Below are 19,802 nucleotides of genomic sequence, written 5' to 3' on the forward strand. Positions count from 1 at the left end.
GGGAGGCCACGTAGCATATCGTTGAAAACCTGTTGGGAAATGAAAGAGGAAGGAACAAGTCTCGACTCTAAAATTACCCTGTACAAATTGATCTCCGTTCAAAATGTCAGCAAAAACGTCATTTGTAAAGTCTATGGCCACTCCCAAAAAGCCTGAAACGGTGAAACATGTGTCAAAACAAGGGAAACATGTTTGTCACCATTTCAAAAGTGCAATGATTGAAAATAAAAATATTTGTCCCAGGGTCCCAGACGGGGTCCTACTCAAAATGTTCAAATGACAAGGGGGTTCAAGTAACACATCGTTTAAAGCTGTTGTTAAATGACAGCAGATGGAACAAGCAGGGGCGTCATTTAGGGGGGCAGGGAGGGGCATTTTTCCCCCCTGAGTTTGAGATGTATATAGAATTCATCAATAGAATAGTAGTAAGTCAGTGAAAAACACGAAATTTTACTTATATCCAGGGGTCTTGCCCCTCCCAAGCAAAATCTGAAATGACGCTGCTGGGAACAAGTCTGGACGCTCTACTATAACACTGTGGAAACATCTTGCTGTTTAGTTCTTCTTTCTGTAGTCGGATTTCAGTTTGTTTTCGCTTTAATTATTGTACTCAACGGAAAGAAAGGAAATGCCCCTACTGTGAGATTCCGTTGTTTGGGATCAGTAATGTCTAAATAAATAAATAAAAATATAATAAAATAAAAGCAAATTAAGAAATAAAGAAAAGAAAAGACATAACATTTGATATCTTTAAGTATAGAACTGACTAGTTAACATATAATGTACAACCACAAATATAAATAAGTGGAGGTTGGATCCATAAGAAATAAAGACTCTTACCTCTATTTATTTATGTTCGTGACTGTACAATAGTGATACTTATCCTTGTTGTCTGGATTATCGATTATAAAATGATTCAAACAAACAAAAAACAAAAATCTTGCTGCAGGAACTGTGAATACGTGCATATCTCTCACAATGACAACAAGTGCCGATTGCAAAATGGAAAGTGAATGCGCTCGTAGAATCGAAATGAAGATGTACAGTTTCACCGACTGCCATTTTACACAGGGTAATTTTAGAGAGTCGAAACTTGTTTCGTCTTCTTTCATTTCCCAACAGCTTTTCAACGTTATGCTACTTGACCTCCCTTGCCATTTGAAAAATTTTAGTAGGACCCCGTCTTGGACCCTGCGGAGGACTCTGGGAAATGTTTTTTACTTTTAATCATCGTACTTTTGAAAAGATGTCACACATGTTTTCCTGTTTTGACATCTGTCTCACCGTTTCAGTGTTTTTGGGTGTGGCCTTAGACCTTACAACGACTTTTTTTGCTGACATTTTGAACGAAGGCCATTTTGCACTGGGTAATTTTAGAGAGTCGAGACTTGTTTTGTCTTCTTTCATTTCCCAAAAGGTTTCCAACGATATCCTAATTGACTACCTTACCTTTGCAATTTTTGAGTTGGACCCCGCCTGGGACCCTGCGAGTGGCCCTGGGGCAACACTTTTTGCTTTGATACGTTGTAATTTTAAAATGATCAAACTCGTGGTTTCCTGCTTTGGCATCTGTCTCATCGGTTGAAATTTCTAAGGGTAGAAACGGATTTTCTGGACACCCTGTATATTCATATAACTCGTACAGTATATGCATTCGGAAAATTTTTATTACGGTTTCGTAATAGGCGTCATTAGTGCTTTCGATTGGTATATAAACCATCTTCCACTTCGATATATAATCTCCGTCTCTTCCGTTGTAAGTGTGATGATAACTTAAAACAAGTGAATGATTATGGAAAAATTGGTGAATTGATAAAGTGGGAGGAAACGGAAGTACCCCGAGAAAACCCCATGGGAACGATGTTATCCAGCACATACTTACTTGGCCGGGGACAGATTCAGGAATCTCAAGCGAAAGAAGTAAGCATTCTACCACTGGAAAATAAGAGTATGGTACGCATTCTATGATTTACGTTGATTTTCATGACGCACAAGCTATTGTCTCAGCTGCAATGTTTTCTTTCACGCTTATAAATGAAGAAAACGTGAAATATACCGTGACGAAATACATATCATCACACGTTATTCCGAATACAAAAAACATGGAGCTTTCGGGTCCTAACACTTCTGACTTCCCTCCAAAGCATTGGATGTCCATTATTGTCAAGGCTTACCTCCTGCCTACTTTGGACCCTCCTTGAATGAATCAGGGTAAATCTGAAAACTGTATTAAGAGCATATCTGAGAATTACACCCTGTAGGGATTACTATGTATACCTATTGAAAATTGATGAAATATGCACTTTTGGATTGTGTATGCGTGGCTTCCTTCACGCTGATAAAGAGCACCATCTACAGTTTCTGCAATTCGAAATAGGTCCTCTTGCAATTTGGCTTCTTCGTGTTTTAGGACAGCCCTAGCTCTGAAACTATGCAATTTTCGCCATAGGTCCATATGAACTTTCTCTCTTATTTTGATATGAGGAATCAGCTCTTACAGTTTGTCGGTATAGTTCATTAACACCCTGTATATTTCTAAGTTATTGCATTAGAAATTGGTATGTTACGATCTATAATAGCTATTATCTCAAAATACCCTTATTATCTATAAGTTGACTAATCGTTTAAATTAGCCACTTTTCAGTGCAACAGGTGGTGGCCATCACAGACAGGTTTCACTATAGTATATTGAAGTTGTTCCATTTGTTATAGCTACAAGCTAGTAATCTCCATTTGAAAATCCTCAAGTTGATTGTACTCGCCATAACAGTTTTTATTTACGTCACTATATGAAGTATGTGGTTACATTAATCAACAGTTTTTTGTCTTTTTAACCGCGAAAAGCAGACACACAACACACACATGCCACAGAAGAAACAAAGTATTTTGCTACTAGATTTTAAATTTACTTGTTTTAAATATGTGACAATTTATTTGTTAAAATAAATGTGTCATATCTCTCTAACAACATACAAATCACGAGATCCTGTTATTGAAGCATTTACAAGTAACATTATAAAATAAATTTATGTTCATATTCGGAATTTATAATTGAACGCAATCCTTAACTATATTATCTCACTGAAACAAGTACGTACATACTTGTTCAGTTTTTTTCTCTCTTGCATTCATATGATGTCTTTCTTTAACAGAAAATGAGAGCAAATCTTCTAATCAAGTTTTTCCAATGTTGTTCTTTTTCAGGAAAGAAAAACGAGAGAAAATTTTGCTTCTTTTTGGAATAGCGGTTAGCATTGACCAGGATCTTACTAGTATGACTAGCATGAAAGGACTACGTTCTTTCTTTTCTTTCTTGTTTCGTATTTTCTATTTTTTTAACACTATTTTTCGTGTGTAATGCACGTAATCTGATAAAGTTTATTTCATTGAAGTCGTTGCTCAATTTCTTTAGCACATTTTAATTTTTTAGAAAATATATTACATAAACAAACAAATACAGTATCTCAAATCAATGAACACACAATTTAAAGCAATGTTTTACTAATTAAACCAAACTGATACACAACTTTTGTAGAATTGTGTACCTTAAGGACGTAAATGTTAAAAATGGCCTCCTTCCACCGCAGCATATATATTTTAATAACGCTCGACCCGAGCTATAGGAGCTAAATATACGGTTCTGATTGATTGAAGTTATCCGTTTCTCGCCACATACGAGAGTCACTACGAAAGTTTTGAGATACGCATTGTTGTGGCACAGTATTTGAATTGAAATAATTGCGTTCGGTAGTGATATCCAGATCGAAGAAGCGAAGCAAGTTTCAACTCGCCTCGCTTATCGGCGTGGCCGTATCGTCTACACTTGTTCGTTGATGTGAGCAGTATTCGGCTGTCTAGAATGAAGCTCGAAACGGAACATTTTTGGGCAATGATCCTTTACGATTTCAAAAGTGGTTCGAACGAGACACAAAGCCTTGCCCGTTTGCAGGGGGCATTTGGGGACCTTGCGTCTTCCCGTGCTACAATTTTTCAGTGGTTTGGTGAATTCAGAAGAGGCCGGATATCGCTTAAAGATGAAGAGAGAGCTGGACGTCCGGCAACAGCTGTGTCAGATGAAAACATTGCCTCTGTGGAACAAATGATTCGAGAAAATGGTCGAACAATTTTCAAGGACATTGAATCTACAGTGAACATTGGATCGCCAGCAGTAACAAAAATTCTTCATGATCATCTTCGGCTCAGGAAGGTTTCATCTCGTTGGGTGTCTCACACTTTGACTGAACAGCAAAAGCGCATGCGTGTGGAATGGTGTGAAGAAATGCTTGCAAGATTTGATGGAGGCAATTTTCGACGCGTCTCTGACATTGTTACTGGTGATGAGACTTGGATCTATCAATTTGACCCTGAAAATAAACGCCAGTCTACAGTTTGGATCATTCCAGACGAAAATCCACGAAAGTGAAGCGACCGCGAAATGTGAGGAAGAAGATGGTCGCAACTTTCTTCTCCAAAGCTGGCCATGTTGCAACTGTTCCACTTGAAGAACAAAGGACTGTTACTGCTTAGTGGTACACCACTGTTTGCCTAACAGTCCAAGAACTGGATTGCGTGGGATCCTGCTTCATCATGACGACGCGTCCGCACACACGGCCAACATCACAATTCAGTTTTTTAAAATCTACGGAGGTCAAACTTATGACTCATCCGCCGTATAGCCCTGACCTGGCCCCGTCTGATTTTTTCTGTTCCCCAGGATCAAAGATCGCATGCGTGGGAAGAGATTTTTTGCAGCCCTGAAGAAGCTGTAGTGGCTTACGAGAATGAACTTTCAACACTTGAAGAAAAAGACTGGCAACACTGCTTCCAAAAGTGGTTTTCGAGGATGCAAAAGTGTGTACAGTGTAATGGTGAATACTTTGAGAAAATGTAAGTGTTAAATTGATTTTAAGTATGTAGGTTATTTCACATCTCAAAACTTTCGTAGTGACCCTCGTATAGCACACACACACACACAGCACAAATCAAACGTCTACTGCTGTGGCAGATCGTGCCAGCGAACGGGCTAGTAATTAAAATAGTTTTTGGCGTGAGTTTTTCTTTATTTTTTTAAAAAAAATTTCATAACACTTTTGTTAATCAAATAAGATAAAAAATAATACTCTGCTCTTGTACGTAACATATAATGCATATAAAAGTGATTTACCTACGTTATGAAACAGCTGAGTAAAGAGGGTTAGAAGCCCCACAGGGGTCCTTTTGTTCCTCCTTTACCCCTATGATAATACCATGTGACATTACGTTACACTCGGGTGGTCCAACTTCGAACCTCGCCCGCTTCATTGTGACCAAAATGCACATATATTTTTAGGGTAGCATGTGAAAAAAAACATGCCTTATGTTCTTATGAAACGTAAGCCAAACATACCAATTATCTTTTTATTTTTATCAACACACAAAGTGATAATTTTCTTCTATTACTATAATACACAATACATGCACCAGAAGGTTTGGATAATCGCAAAGTGTAACCAATCAGGAACGTGTATTTAGTTCCTATGGCTAAAGTCGAGCGTGAAATAAAATGTGCTCCGCCGCAATACATCTTCGACAAAGACGTAGAACAGAGCGGCATATCTATTGTACAGTACATATTGTTTCTGATGATATAGCATGGCAGGTCTTCTCAATTTGCTTTCCTACATTTTCTAGTGATTGTAACTTTTCGGCATACACAGTGTTCAATACAGTTCCGAAAGAAAAAAAGTACTCTAGGGGATTTAGATCTGGAGATGCGCTGAATACTCTGTACCTTCCTTTCCAACCCACCATCTCACATTGGGACGGAATGTAGGATCAAGTAAATTCTTCAAAATAAAATTAAACTTTTCATTTTAACGCCCCACGATTATGCTCTTCCTACGATAAGGAAGACGGACGATGAAGATAAGTGAATGATGACCAGTGGCGCAACCAGAATTTTATTTCCTGAGGGGCCAAGACTACCTAGTACAGTAGTCTGCAAACGACGTTGCACCATTTGATATGGATAAAATTGAAAGTTTGAATTCTCCCTAAAAGAAATCTCGGTTATTCCTGTTATTAATACGCTCAAAGGCAGGGCCGTAACTTGTGGGGGGGGGCAGGGGGGCAACTGCCCTTCCAGAAAAACTCCCCGCCGTTCGACTCCACATAATTTTCGTACTCTCCGCCATTTTTAAGACAAAATTTTCTTACTCCATATACGGCACGAACATGAAATTATAAATGAAGGGTCAAACAGGTTCACTACATTACATACACAAAACAGCACACAAAAGATAAATAATACAAAAATGAGTCTTGGGACCATTTCAGTAAAAAAATGTCTACTATTAAGAGCCCTAAAAATAATATTTATTTGTATGTCTTTGAGATTTGTCAATATTGTTCCCTTAATTAATTTGTCATGTATCGAACGGGCCCAGGAGCGTAACTAATGGCCCCGCAACGGCACACAGGCTTTGGGGGGCCCACAAAAACTAAGAGAAAGATGGAAATAAGGGGCCTATTTTCCTTCCTAGGGGTCCAAGTATTAATGCTTGCCCCTCCAGAAAAAAAAACTAAATTACGGGGCTGCTCAAAGACCTTAAAATAAAAATTCAATTGCTCATTTTCCATATTATTAACGGTTACAATTTTAAAAACTTCCACTCTAATTATTACTTTGTATATCGTTATTTTTGCATGTGATTTCGCACTCTTTACTAACATTTATTACTCTAAGAAATAAATTTAGGGTTTTCTCTGGGTTTTTCCTTTAGTACAGTGTTTTGACTTAATTCAATATTCATTTGTACGTTGATCTGTTTTAGGTTCTTTGGTACATTATAAATTTTGCAATACTATTTAATAAAATGTACAATATATATATACACAGAGGGTTGATTAATTCATGTGTCAATTTCATTTGTTCACTGTGCAAAAGTGGTATGAGGTAAAGCCGTGCAATTTGGTGTAACTTTAGACGAAAGACATAATTTTTGTTTCGCAGTAGAAGCATGTCACTTGTACTAAAGATTGAAGAGATATAGGGTCAAAGGTCAAATTTCGATTTTTTTCCTTATGGAACTGCAATGCACTGTAAAAACTTTCGCCTTAAATTTACTGACTGATTACCGTCAACTCTCGCTGCCATCCGATTACCCTCAATTTTACGGACCACAGTTTTTTCATAAAAACGGCAAACCGTATATTTAGAAGCAAAATAGTATTGACCGTGTTTAGAAACAAATTTGGTACCGTATATTTTACAGTAATTTACCGTAAAATTTAGGGATCGTTTTTTTTTTTAAAAAAAGCACAGGTGTGTTATTACCGTACAAGATTTACGGTAATTATCACACCGATTCCCTATCTAGAGGTCCTTGCCGGTCCAGCGTACCCTCTTGCTAGACCCAGTAAGAATTCTTGCTGGACAATATATATTGACCCAAGTTTCATCGAATTGCTGGAAACTGCATCAGTACACACACTAACTAGCAATAATTTTTCCTGGATGGATACAACTAGAGTGCACACTGGTCCACTGGTGTTAAAGACTACTTAACTAAAGAAAACACAAAAGTGAACGAAAGAAGGGTTGCACCTACGACGTGCATAATATCCATAAGAATAAAATTGAAATTAATTCTTAGTTTGTAATATCGAACCCTTGCTCTGATATTATCTTGAACATACATTGCTTTTTCTTTTCAAAATTACCAATTTTGTCATGTATTGAACAAAACACCAAAAGAGGATTCGATATTACATACAAAAAAAAAAAAAAAAAACTACTTCTTGAATTTTATAGCTGAGTTTTCGCACGCTTTGAAAATGTAGTTGGAACAAACATCCCTGTCCTTTTAAGATATTCATAAATCGATGTTCTGTTGCAGTGTTAAGACTAGCTTTATCGCATGTGTTTTCGTTATGAGTACCAGTAGACTAATAGACCTCAAATATTCTAATCAGCGATTCATTCGATTATTCGCATTATTACGGTTTCAGATAACCAAGCAGGTACCCGATAACATAGCTTAGAATGGCCAGAACTACGACTAAACAAGTGTAAAACCATATGACTTCTCACAACACTGCCTACAGTATCCAGTATCCGCTATCCCAAATTAATAAACACGTGTTTGCATAATTAAGTGACAGTGGCATCAATGCTCCCAAAAGAAAGAAAAAAAGTCACCAAACTTCCAGAGTATCGAACTTTTGCATATTTATTAAACGCTCAAATGTATTAACAAGACACCAGAACAGATTATAGGTACTCAGAACAAAATTAAAGATAAAAACATTTACAGAAATATTTCTCAAATCTAACAATTCATTTATTCAGAAAAAATAATGACAGCATGGGCGCCCGATGAAAATTTTCTAGGGGACTCATCTCCCTGGTTACTATATACGCTATTACATTTGATACTTTTTTATTTGTATTAAGAAATTTAATACGTTTTCATTAACTAGGGAAGCGACCCCCTGCCCCTCCTTCGGGCACACATGAGTGACAGTATACTTTTATTTCTGTAACATGAAAAATTCCAGTTGATGCAACACAATTTATGTAATGCTCTACTAAGTACGATAAACTACGAAGCACTTTTTTTTTTTTTAGTATTTCAACATTGTGATTCTAATTCTAGCTTCGCCACCACTCGTAGTTGGCTACATTATCATAAGACTTTAGTTTATACATCCAGCAGCTTCTTGGTTTCGAATCGTTACACTTTGGAACGATCTGCTTGCCACGATAGCCAACTAAAGTTTTGTTTGTCACCGAACAAAGTTCAAATATTAATATGGTGCTTTCCCATACATTACCTTGCTTAATGTTGAATTTCCAGGATATCTTCAACAGTAGTAGGCCTACTGTACATATCACATCAGAAAACCACACACTAAACAAACAAACAAACAAAAGAAAGAAAGAAACAAAACAAAACAAAGCACAACACATCCGAACCTACGCGCCATCAATCCTCGCTTCGAATCGAACATGTGCTTTTTCTCTCCAATGCGCATGCCCGACACAAGCGTCTGACAGGAAAACGGTCTCCTACCATTATTTTAGAAAAACGGTAAACCGTATATTTTTCATGGTAGGAGGCACTTATTTTCACGGTTATTTGTTACAGTGTGGTAAGCTCTGAAAAAGCCTGAGAAAACGAAAATCGAAGTGATAACAAAGAAAAAGCTGTATGGTATGATTCTATGTCGCAAGCCGACCAAATATGAGTCAATCAAGTGTCAAGGTCAGAGGTCACGGTCAGATCAAGGTCACAGGTCTTCTTGAGAACCCATTTGAATACACTGAAAACAACGCAATGTCCGTACCTCATCATGTCAAATAGGTTCTCAAGGTAACCTGTGACCTTGATCTGCCCGTGACCTCTGACCATGACACTTGATTGACTCATATTTGGTCGGCTTGCGACATAGAATCATACTATAAAGCTTTTTCTTTGTTATCGCTTCGATTTACGTTTTTCCAGGCTTTTACAGAGTTTACCATTGCAGTTCCATAAGGAAAAAATCGAAATTTGACCTTTGACCCTATATCTCTTCAATCTTTAGTACAAGTGACATGCTTCTATTGCGAAACAAAACTTATGTCCTTCGTCTAAAGTTACAACAAATTGCACGGCTTTACCTCATGAATTAATCAACCTTCTGTATATATATACAGTGAAACCTGTCTTTAGCGGAATCGAGCGGGACTTGCAAAAATTTCCGTTAAAGTCAGGTTTCCGCTTAGTGGAGGTAACCTTTCCTCTTTAAAAAAAATACATGCTTATAAGGGGGCATACTGAGAAAATATATTGCTGTACGTACATTGTTCGATTACAGTACTTCTTTCTTCTACGAATAAATACACAAAAAAGTTTAAATGAATACAAAATATACTATGCACACGTTTTCTTTACTTTTCTAATAGCCAAGCAGGGTTTTCTGTGTACATTGTTGCTTGGCTGCTTGATTTTCCGCATACACTTTAGCCTGAGAAATTATACTAAGTGAATCAGAATCATTTTTCCGTAAGACAAATTTTTCAGTTCCTTTAAACTTCTGAGAGCATCTTGATATGTATTTATTCTACACTCTTCTTCGAACTCGGTATCGTATTCCTCTTCTTCCTCTATCTCGTTTTCTCCTTTCCGACATTCCGTATGATTTTTGATTAATTTGCGGGGATTAAGGACAATTTGTGGGGGTGAATATGAGTAGTAGTTGGGGAAGGTAAACACTGTCCAGAAATATTTAACAAAAGAACTAACATTTTATCGCAGACAGGGTAATGTATATGTCTCACAAAATGTCTAAACATCTTCTAAACGCTGTAGTCCGGAACTCAGAATTTTCCGTTAAATGTTTATTTTTCTTTCCGTTGTCCGCATAACACAGTTTCCGCTTAATGAAGGGACTTTTTACACGTTTTGTTGTCCAAAATTCATGGGACCGTGAAATATTTCCGTTTAAGACAGTTTTCCGTTTAATAAAGGGTCCGTTGAAGACAGGTTTTACTGTATATATATCTATATCTATATCTATATCTATCTATATCTATCTATCTATCTATCTATCTATCTATCTATCTATCTATATATATATATATATATATATATATATATATATAGATATAGATATAGATAGATATAGATATAGATATAGATATACTTTACACTTTACAAGGACGAACTTTTGTGGTCGTGAACTAATCGAAATTTTCAAACCCTATGATATAGATGCAGGTGTTTTCCAAAATTAACATCTTTAATAGCCATGAAAATACAATTAAATGCTGCAATATTATGAACAACATATAGACTATTAATTTCAATTATTGTTCATGTATATAACTTCACAAAATTATGTAAGAAAGGTTAAAAAATATTATCATTTGGCATATTAAACCTCGTCAGATTAACAATTTCATACATAGCACATTTTTGTTAATCAATGAAATATATTTTATTAATTGATAACTAAAGGTATTCAGTAAAATATTCTACAATTAATTCACAATTTTGAGAAATTTTCCATATATACAGTTTAATATCAAATCTTCTTGCCTTCTTTGCAAGTCGTTATTCGAAGAGGACAGGAGTAAACTATCCCAAGACGATATTTCGCACGTGACGTCTCTTGTCTCAATGCAGATTAAGAGTACGGTGCGTGTGTGTGAGAGAGTTTGCATATCTTTAAATATACTGGACCAGTGGCGTATTTACGATTCTATTTCGGGGGAGGGGGGCTTTGCATGAAAATGTGAAAATCCTGTAAGGTATTTCATATACTTTATTATAGTAAGATTTCGGGGGGGCTTAAGCCCGAAAACCCCCAAAACACGCCACTGTACTGGACAAATGACAAGCAATAATATTTTTTTTAAAATTTGACCAAAATTTGTCTGTAGTCCTGCTGTACAAGACAGGTCAGGTTAGTTTCGGGAGGGGCCTAGACCCCCCGAACTCATAGCTGATTGCGCCGTTCATGATGATGAAATAATGTGTACAATGAGTGTAAGAGGAAACAGGAGTACCCCAAGAAAATCCATGGATATGAGCTTATCGGTCCAAATTAGACTTAAGGAATTTCACGCATATTTTGGAGCTTTCTGGTGGATATATGGTTAGCGAACATATCTTATACATGGGATACCAGGGTTCGATTTCCAGTAGGAGCATGTGTGATTCAGGTTCAATGTCAGGCTCGTAGCCAGCCCAAAAATGTAGGAGGCCAGCTGAAGTTAGGGGGACCCGATCCAAACATATGATAATTTATCACCATATTATAGTTCATTTTCAAGCCTACCGTGAAAATTTTAGGGGGGCCCGGCCCCCTAGACCCCCTTGGATACGGGCCTGTTCAACGTTAAACAGTAGTTCTACGTTTTGGTGCTGAAAATGAACAGTTGAATGATTTTTCACTTGCTTTGCAAACGACCGGAATCAAATGAATGCTCCAATTTCAATGCATGAAAATATTATCATGTCCCTATTTCACAAGTTAATAACTAAATATTATAAATATACGAAAAACTAGGCTACTTAACTTTTATAATTACATTAGTTTTTATATCTCCTAATTAAACTGTTAATAATTATACATGTATATGAATGAACATGTAATCAAATAAGTTCTGCAGAATTAACTCAGAAGTTTATTTTGAAGAAATAGTTTGAGCTTTGTTGAGCAATGTGAGCAGTGAGAGAAATAGCTTGAGTTGAGTTGAGTTGATTTTGAGTTTAACATCCCGTTCAGCAGCGAGGCTATATGAGACGTGGACCTACTGATTAACATGGAATCCGAACCATATGAGCTCCCGCCGGGAATCGAACCCGGGTATCCCACGTCAAAGGCGCGTACGCTAACCGCTTAGCCTCCCTGATGAGTAAAATATTGAATAGTATGTTAAATAATTCATTAGAACACATACTTATCATCATCATCATCGTCATCATAGGTAATCTGCAATTATTGGCAATCACTTGCCACAACTGAGAATCTTCCATGCTCCACGGTCTTCCGCTAACCTCTTTATCTTCACATACGATTATCTGTTTTGGTATCATTCAGTAATTGTAGTCTCCTTCACCCTTTCCCTCTCTTTCCTGCTACCATATCCTCTAGCGCGTCCCTCATGATACAGTTTCTGCTTAGCCAATGTCCCAACCAGTTTTTCTTCCTCCTCTTAATAATATCTAAAATTGATTTTTTTCCCTCACAATTTCTAAGATTTCTCATTCGTTTTCCATTCAACCCAAATAATTCTCTCCATTCTTCTTAACACCCACATTTCGAAAGTTCCCAGTTGTTTTTAACCATTTTTAAGTAATGTCCACGTTTCTGTCCCATACAGTACAATACTCCATAACAAAGCTCCCTCGTGGCTAAGCGGTTGGCGTACGCGCCTTTGGCGTGGGAAATCCGGTCCCGATTCCCGGCGGGAGGTTGTGTGGTTTGGACCCCACGTTAAGCTGTAGGTCCACGTCTGATATAGCCTCGCTGCTGAAAGGAACGCTAAACTGATATAGATATACCACATTGACTTGACACTTAGTCTTCCGTTCCAAGCGCTGCAATCGGCTGAAGGAATTCCACTCCCTTTCGTTATCCACTCTCACGCTTGGCAACAGCTAAATTCTTATTGGCTCAACGCGTGGGTGTACCGAGGGTGTGAGCTTTAGTTCGCATTTTCGCCACGGATCAAGACATTTTGGCAGCACTATAGTAGATCAAATCAAAATGAAGCATTTTATGAGGCTTTTTCTTAACTCTTTATTCAAGGTCCCGGGAAATAGTCTTTTTTCTTCCTCCTGAGCGTCTCCTTCGCCATTTCTATCCTTGCTAGAATAGATATGTACTAAACATATGAATATGAGATGGCAAATTGGCTTTAATTTTTCTGTAATACTTGTACCTCATATCACAATTTAAATAATGCCTTCAAAGTGAAAACTCACTAGAGGTCCCGAAAGCGGGGTTGTTTTGCAGGAGAGGGATACAAAGTCGGTTTTACCGCCATTGTCGATGTAACTGCCCTCTTGTGGAATTCTGAAGCCGGCACTAAAAAGTAGTAAAAAAATAGTTAAAGTTTATTACTTTCGCGCTTGTATTGATAAAAAAAAGATATACACAGAATAACAAGGAAACATAAAATAGAATTATAAAAGCATGACATACAGTTAACGATATAACTTTTTTACCATTACTTTTTTTTAAACAACAGTACTATCTTGAACTACAATCAGCGAAAAGTCAGTATCGCTAGGCATATTCTTATTAAAAGGAAAAAAATCGGGCTGTTTTTGCGTGTAAGTTCTCGTAACGTGCAATCAAATGCCAAAGATCTTTTAACGTAGCATGAAGTAACCATTCTTCACCATTCTTCATGGCCATTCCTTGGGAATTATGAAAACATATTTTTCAAGGCCGTTTCTTCTTGACAAAATTAACTACAGCGTACTTGCTGAAGCGGTACATACACATACAAACATAAAATTTTAAATCTTAAAAAAAAAAAAAAAAGTAAGAAGATTGGCACTGCACTTTTGTTTAGACTTGTTATTAACGCTATATGAGGGGCGTTTGATAAGTCCGTGATTTTGAAATAAAAGCGTTGTATTTTATACTAAAATACAATTTATTTTTTTGGATCAAAAGATCCAATATATTTCAACCAAACATTATCTTGTTCACCTTATATCTGGAGAGTACATACAGTGTAGCCAAACCCAAATTATCACTTAGCCCAGTATGATGTGCTTATTCTGTACAAAATACGAAAAGTCGATTTAAGGGATGTTTAAAAATTTTGGGGTCCATGATCCAGAAACTAATTATCGGCCAAGATCGCAATCTTTTCATGCATTTGTTTGATCATTCCTGGAATTCTTGGCCAAGATCGCAATATTTTGATGCATTTTTTGATCATTCCTGAAATTCTTGGCCAAGATCGCAATATTTTGATGCATTTTTTGATCATTCCTGAAATTCTTGGCCAAGATCGCAATATTTTGATGCATTTTTTGATCATTCCTGAAATTCTTGGCCAAGATCGCAATATTTTGATGCATTTTTTGATCATTCCTGAAATTCTTGGCCAAGATCGCAATCTTTTGATGCATTTTTTGATCATTCCTGAAATTCTTGGCCAAGATCGCAATCTTTTGATGCATTTTTTGATCATTCCTGAAATTCTTGGCCAAGATCGCAATCTTTTGATGCATTTTTTGATCATTCCTGAAATTCTTGGCCAAGATCGCAATCTTTTGATGCATTTTTTGATCATTCCTAAAATTCTTGGCCAAGATTGTAATCTTTTGATGCATTTTTGATCATTCCTGAAATTCTTGGCCAAGATCGCAATCTTTTGATGCATTTTTTGATCATTCCTAAAATTCTTGGCCAAGATCGCAATCTTTTGATGCACTTTTTTGATCATTCCTGAAATTCTTGGCCAAGATCGCAATCTTTTGATGCACTTTTTTGATCATTCCTGAAATTCTTGGCCAAGATCGCAATCTTTTGATGCATTTTTTGATCATTCCTAAAATTCTTGGCCAAGATCGCAATCTTTTGATGCATTTTTTGATCATTCCTAAAATTCTTGGCCAAGATCGCAATCTTTTGATGCATTTTTTAATCATTCCTAAAATTCTTGGCCAAGATCGCAATCTTTTGATGCATTTTTGATCATTCCTAAAATTCTTGGCCAAGATCGCAATCTTTTGATGCACTTTTTTGATCATTCCTGAAATTCTTGGCCAAGATCGTAATCTTTTGATACATTTTTTTGATCATTCCTGAAATTCTTGGCCAAGATCGTAATCTTTTGATACATTTTTTTGATCATTCCTGAAATTCTTGGCCAAGATCGTAATCTTTTGATACATTTTTTTGATCATTCCTGAAATTCTTGGCCAAGATCGCAATCTTTTGATGCATTTGTTTGATCATTCCTGGAATTCTTGGCCAAGATCGCAATCTTTTGATGCATTTTTTGATCATTCCTAAAATTCTTGGCCAAGATCGCAATCTTTTGATGCATTTTTTGATCATTCCTAAAATTCTTGGCCAAGATCGCAATCTTTTGATGCATTTTTTGATCATTCCTAAAATTCTTGGCCAAGATCGCAATCTTTTGATGCACTTTTGATCATTCCTAAAATTCCTGGCCAAGATCGCAATCTTTTGATGCATTTTTTGATCATTCCTGAAATTCTTGGCCAAGATCGCAATATTTTGATGCATTTTTTGATCATTCCTGAAATTCTTGGCCAAGATCGCAATCTTTTGATGCACTTTTGATCATTCCTAAAACTCTTGGCCAAGATCGCAATCTTTTGATGCACTTTTTGATCATTCCTGAAATTCTTGGCCAAGATCGCAATCTTTTGATGCATTTTTTGATCATTCCTAAAATTCTTGGCCAAGATCGCAATCTTTTGATGCACTTTTGATCATTCCTAAAATTCTTGGCCAAGATCGCAATCTTTTGATGAATTTTTGATCATTCCTGTAATTCTTAGCCAAGATCACAATCTTTTGATGCATTTTTTGATCATTCCTAAAATTCTTGGCCAAGATCGCAATCTTTTGATGCACTTTTTTGATCATTCCTAAAATTCTTGGCCAAGATCGCAATCTTTTGATGCATTTTTTGATCATTCCTAAAATTTTTGGCCAAGATCGTAATCTTTTGATGCATTTTTGATCATTCCGGAAATTCTTGGCCAAGATCGCAATCTTCTGATGCTTTTTTTCTATCATTCCTGAAATTCTTGGCCAAGATCGCAATCTTTTGACGTATAATTCTGATCATTCCTAAAATTCTTGGCCAAGATCGCAATCTTTTGATGCATTTTTTGATCATTCCTGAAATTCTTGGCCAAGATCGCAATCTTTTGATGCATTTTTTGATCATTCCTAAAATTCTTGGCCAAGATCGCAATCTTTTGATGCACTTTTGATCATTCCTAAAATTCTTGGCCAAGATCGCAATCTTTTGATGCATTTTTGATCATTCCTGTAATTCTTAGCCAAGATCACAATCTTTTGATGCATTTTTTAACATTCCTAAAATTCTTGGGCAAGATCGCAATCTTTTGATGCACTTTTTTGATCATTCCTAAAATTCTTGGCCAAGATCGCAATCGTTTGATACATTTTTTTGATCATTCCTGAAATTCTTGGCCAAGATCGCAATCTTTTGATGCATTTTTTGATCATTCCTAAAATTCTTGGCCAAGATCTTAATCTTTTGATGCATTTTTGATCATTCCGGAAATTCTTGGCCAAGATCGCAATCTTTTGATGCTTTTTTTCTATCATTCCTGAAATTCTTGGCCAAGATCGCAATCTTTTGACGTATAATTCTGATCATTCCTAAAATTCTTGGCCAAGATCGCAATCTTTTGATGCACTTTTTTGATCATTCCTAAAATTCTTGGCCAAGATCGCAATCTTTTGATCATTTTTTTTTATCATTCCTAAAATTCTTGTTCACATACTCTTCCTTTTGCTCGACACGCTTTGTCCAACGTTTTCCAAACATTTGTGTACCTTACAAAATATTGTCAAATATTACAAAATAGGTGTTGGTAAGAAGCATGGTCTTCTTATCTATCGAGTCAGATGTTCAGACGTCTGACGAGGAAACCGTCGGAGGGTTCAAAGCTGAAGAATATGGTAGATAAGATAGTAGTTCATAATCGAGATTCTATAGTTTTATTACTACCCTCTTTCAGATAGACAATGAAAATGATGCAATGGATATGCCAAACTATCGATGTCATGACTGCTAGCCGACGAAACTCACGTTTTCGGAATTCGGCTTTTTGAAACATTCTCTTTCTGACATTCATTTCTGTGATAGTTCTTTATTTTCTGGTTGGAAATAATTCGTAGAAGTCTCGTGGCATAACGCATCAAAACTAGAGGTGGCAAAACCGGTTTGTGTATTTAAAAAATGGAAACTGGTTTCTAAAAAAGTGACATTTCAGTTTTTCGCCGAAACCGGTTTCGTTTTTTCCATTAAAAAAAAGCTCGGTTTCTCTTCGAACTTGTTTTAACTTCATTTCAAATATGAATTTTTCTGTTTAATTCTGCATATATTATGTGAAATGATTGCTATTATTATTGATATATTTCTTATTTATTTCCAGCAGGGAACTGCTAACGTCATTTTGGATAGTTGTCACTACTTCTGTCACCATGTTTCTGAGGCCATTCTTCCGACGAATTATCAAGGACCTTCGACATAAGGAGTTGCTTCCGTTGAAAGTCCTGTTCTTCGTTCATTCATCCAGTAAGTACTTTTAGAGGAATATTTCGATAGGACTATCAATCTATCAGATAGAATAATAGACACACATAATATACAGTAGAACACAATAGACGGAACAATATATTACTTACATGTATATTAACAAGTCTTGCACTGGAAATATTTAGATTTGGTGTATGTATTCAGTTTGGAAGTTTTGTTTAAAGTTTGTTTATTTTGAGTTTGAAGCATCAAATAGTATAACTTGAATCAAGATCATACCCAAGAGAAAAGTTGAAGTCAAATTCCAGAAAAAAATTCCCGAGTTGGATAGAACCCCATATTTGAAATCATTGAATGCGTTTTTATTCTTCATTTTACGAAATACAATTAATTTCACATAGTATAATCTAGAGCAGCCCTGACCACGGCGAGCAGATAGTGGAAACTCTCCTCGTGAACGCTCACGAGCATTCTACGTGCAAATACCGTTGTTTGTACTTCGTGCATCTTCGGGTTTCGTCCTTAGAGGAGCGGAAGTGTTGTCAACCTTGGCGGTAATCACAAGCTTACCAAATAGAAAAAGGTATGTATGGTAACTGATTGCCATTTAGTGTAAAGTGTTTTCTACAATGTGGATAACCGTTAACTATAGACAACACAAACTTGTAACAGCAATCAAATGATAAACTATGTACGTTTCTTTTCTTCTTTTTCCTTTCCTTTTGTTAAAGAAGGATGTGGTGGAACCAAACCATCGCTTACATTTATAAAAATTTGCTAGTTTGTTCAATGGAAAACCAGTTTTCAATATATATATATTATGTTTGTTATATTATGTTGTTTCGCTTTTTTAGGAAAAGAGATAATCTGTTGATACGAAAAAAAAATACTGTAGCACTTGTTTGTAATTATCTAAGTATTATCTCCGGAAAATTAGCTTATGCATGCATGTGTGTACGAACAGGCTTAGCAAGGGGTTGGTTGTGGAGATTAGAAGCCACTATTACACTATCAATAGGAAGAATAGTATTTCTTACTCCGCTTTTAAAGTTACTTTGATCGCAAAGAATCAAACAAATATTAAGAGAGCCAAAGAGATTTTCCATTTTTAAGAGTGACCATTAGTGACTACCATTAGTGTTTTTTTAACAAGGAGTGTCTTTTTAATAAGGAAAAATATGTTGTCCCTGGCTGGTTGTTTGCCGGTGGCTTGTTAAAAGTGAAAAAGAATGTTAAATCATATCAACGATTGAAGCGACACGCTTGTATTTCTTCGATAGTTACTGACTGATTTTCAAAGTCACAATGTTGTAGGCCTACTGTAACAGCGTAAACTCGGAAGGAAACGTTCCAACTGAATGATACGAACAATTATTCCCAATGTCTTGAACATGAAATGTGGGTTGCACGGATAACGCTTAAAGTGGGCTGGACTGCGCTGGAATTTCCTTCCGGCAAATTAGTGTTTGGTCGGAACTCAGTTCTTCTGTGTAATTGTCTCTTAACAACATTTGAACATTTCTTTTAGATAATAATAACTAACTAACTCTATGGCCTATGGAACCCGAAGGTTCAATGCCGCGTTTACAAAATATTTCCACTAACTTCTGTCCTTAGCCAACTGGATCCAGTTTCTACTCTGTACACTGAGAAAAAAAATTGTAGGTGGCATACTTAAAAAGATAGGTTACATGCGTAATTCCTGTAGTTTTTGGACTTAACGTACACCAGACGTATAACTGAAAACGCATGTTTTATAATACTTTCTGTATAAGTGTTCCATCTATACGTACTTTCTGTATGAAACAATGTAGGCGGTCAGGATCTCACATACAAATGGACGTATATAGCATATAGCTGACGAAGGTAACATAAGTATATACATGTGATATACGGAAAACTGTTAGATGTCATACATCCTGCAACGGCATGATGTAACATCAAACGGCAGTGCCTATGTATCATACGGATAACGTATGCTCCGTATTGATTTCTATAGTAAGCAAGAGGATACCGTATATCTGTACAATATACCGCT

The 19,802-nt window shown here is 36.4% G+C and overlaps 1 protein-coding gene across 1 annotated transcript in view; it reads left to right on the forward strand.

Moving 5' to 3' along the window:
• Nucleotides 1-19,802, forward strand: part of LOC145684025 (uncharacterized) — a 134,522-nt gene that overhangs the window by 46,027 nt on the left and 68,693 nt on the right. The window contains exon 2 of the mRNA XM_081755842.1: nucleotides 17,661-17,803. Within this exon, the coding sequence (XP_081611968.1) occupies nucleotides 17,710-17,803 (94 nt within the window). The 5' untranslated portion in view covers nucleotides 17,661-17,709. The remainder of the gene's footprint in view (nucleotides 1-17,660; nucleotides 17,804-19,802) is intronic.

This window comes from Thermobia domestica, chromosome 4 (genome assembly GCF_964235325.1).
Source record: "Thermobia domestica chromosome 4, izTheDome1.hap1.1, whole genome shotgun sequence".
Classification (NCBI taxonomy): domain Eukaryota; kingdom Metazoa; phylum Arthropoda; class Insecta; order Zygentoma; family Lepismatidae; genus Thermobia; species Thermobia domestica.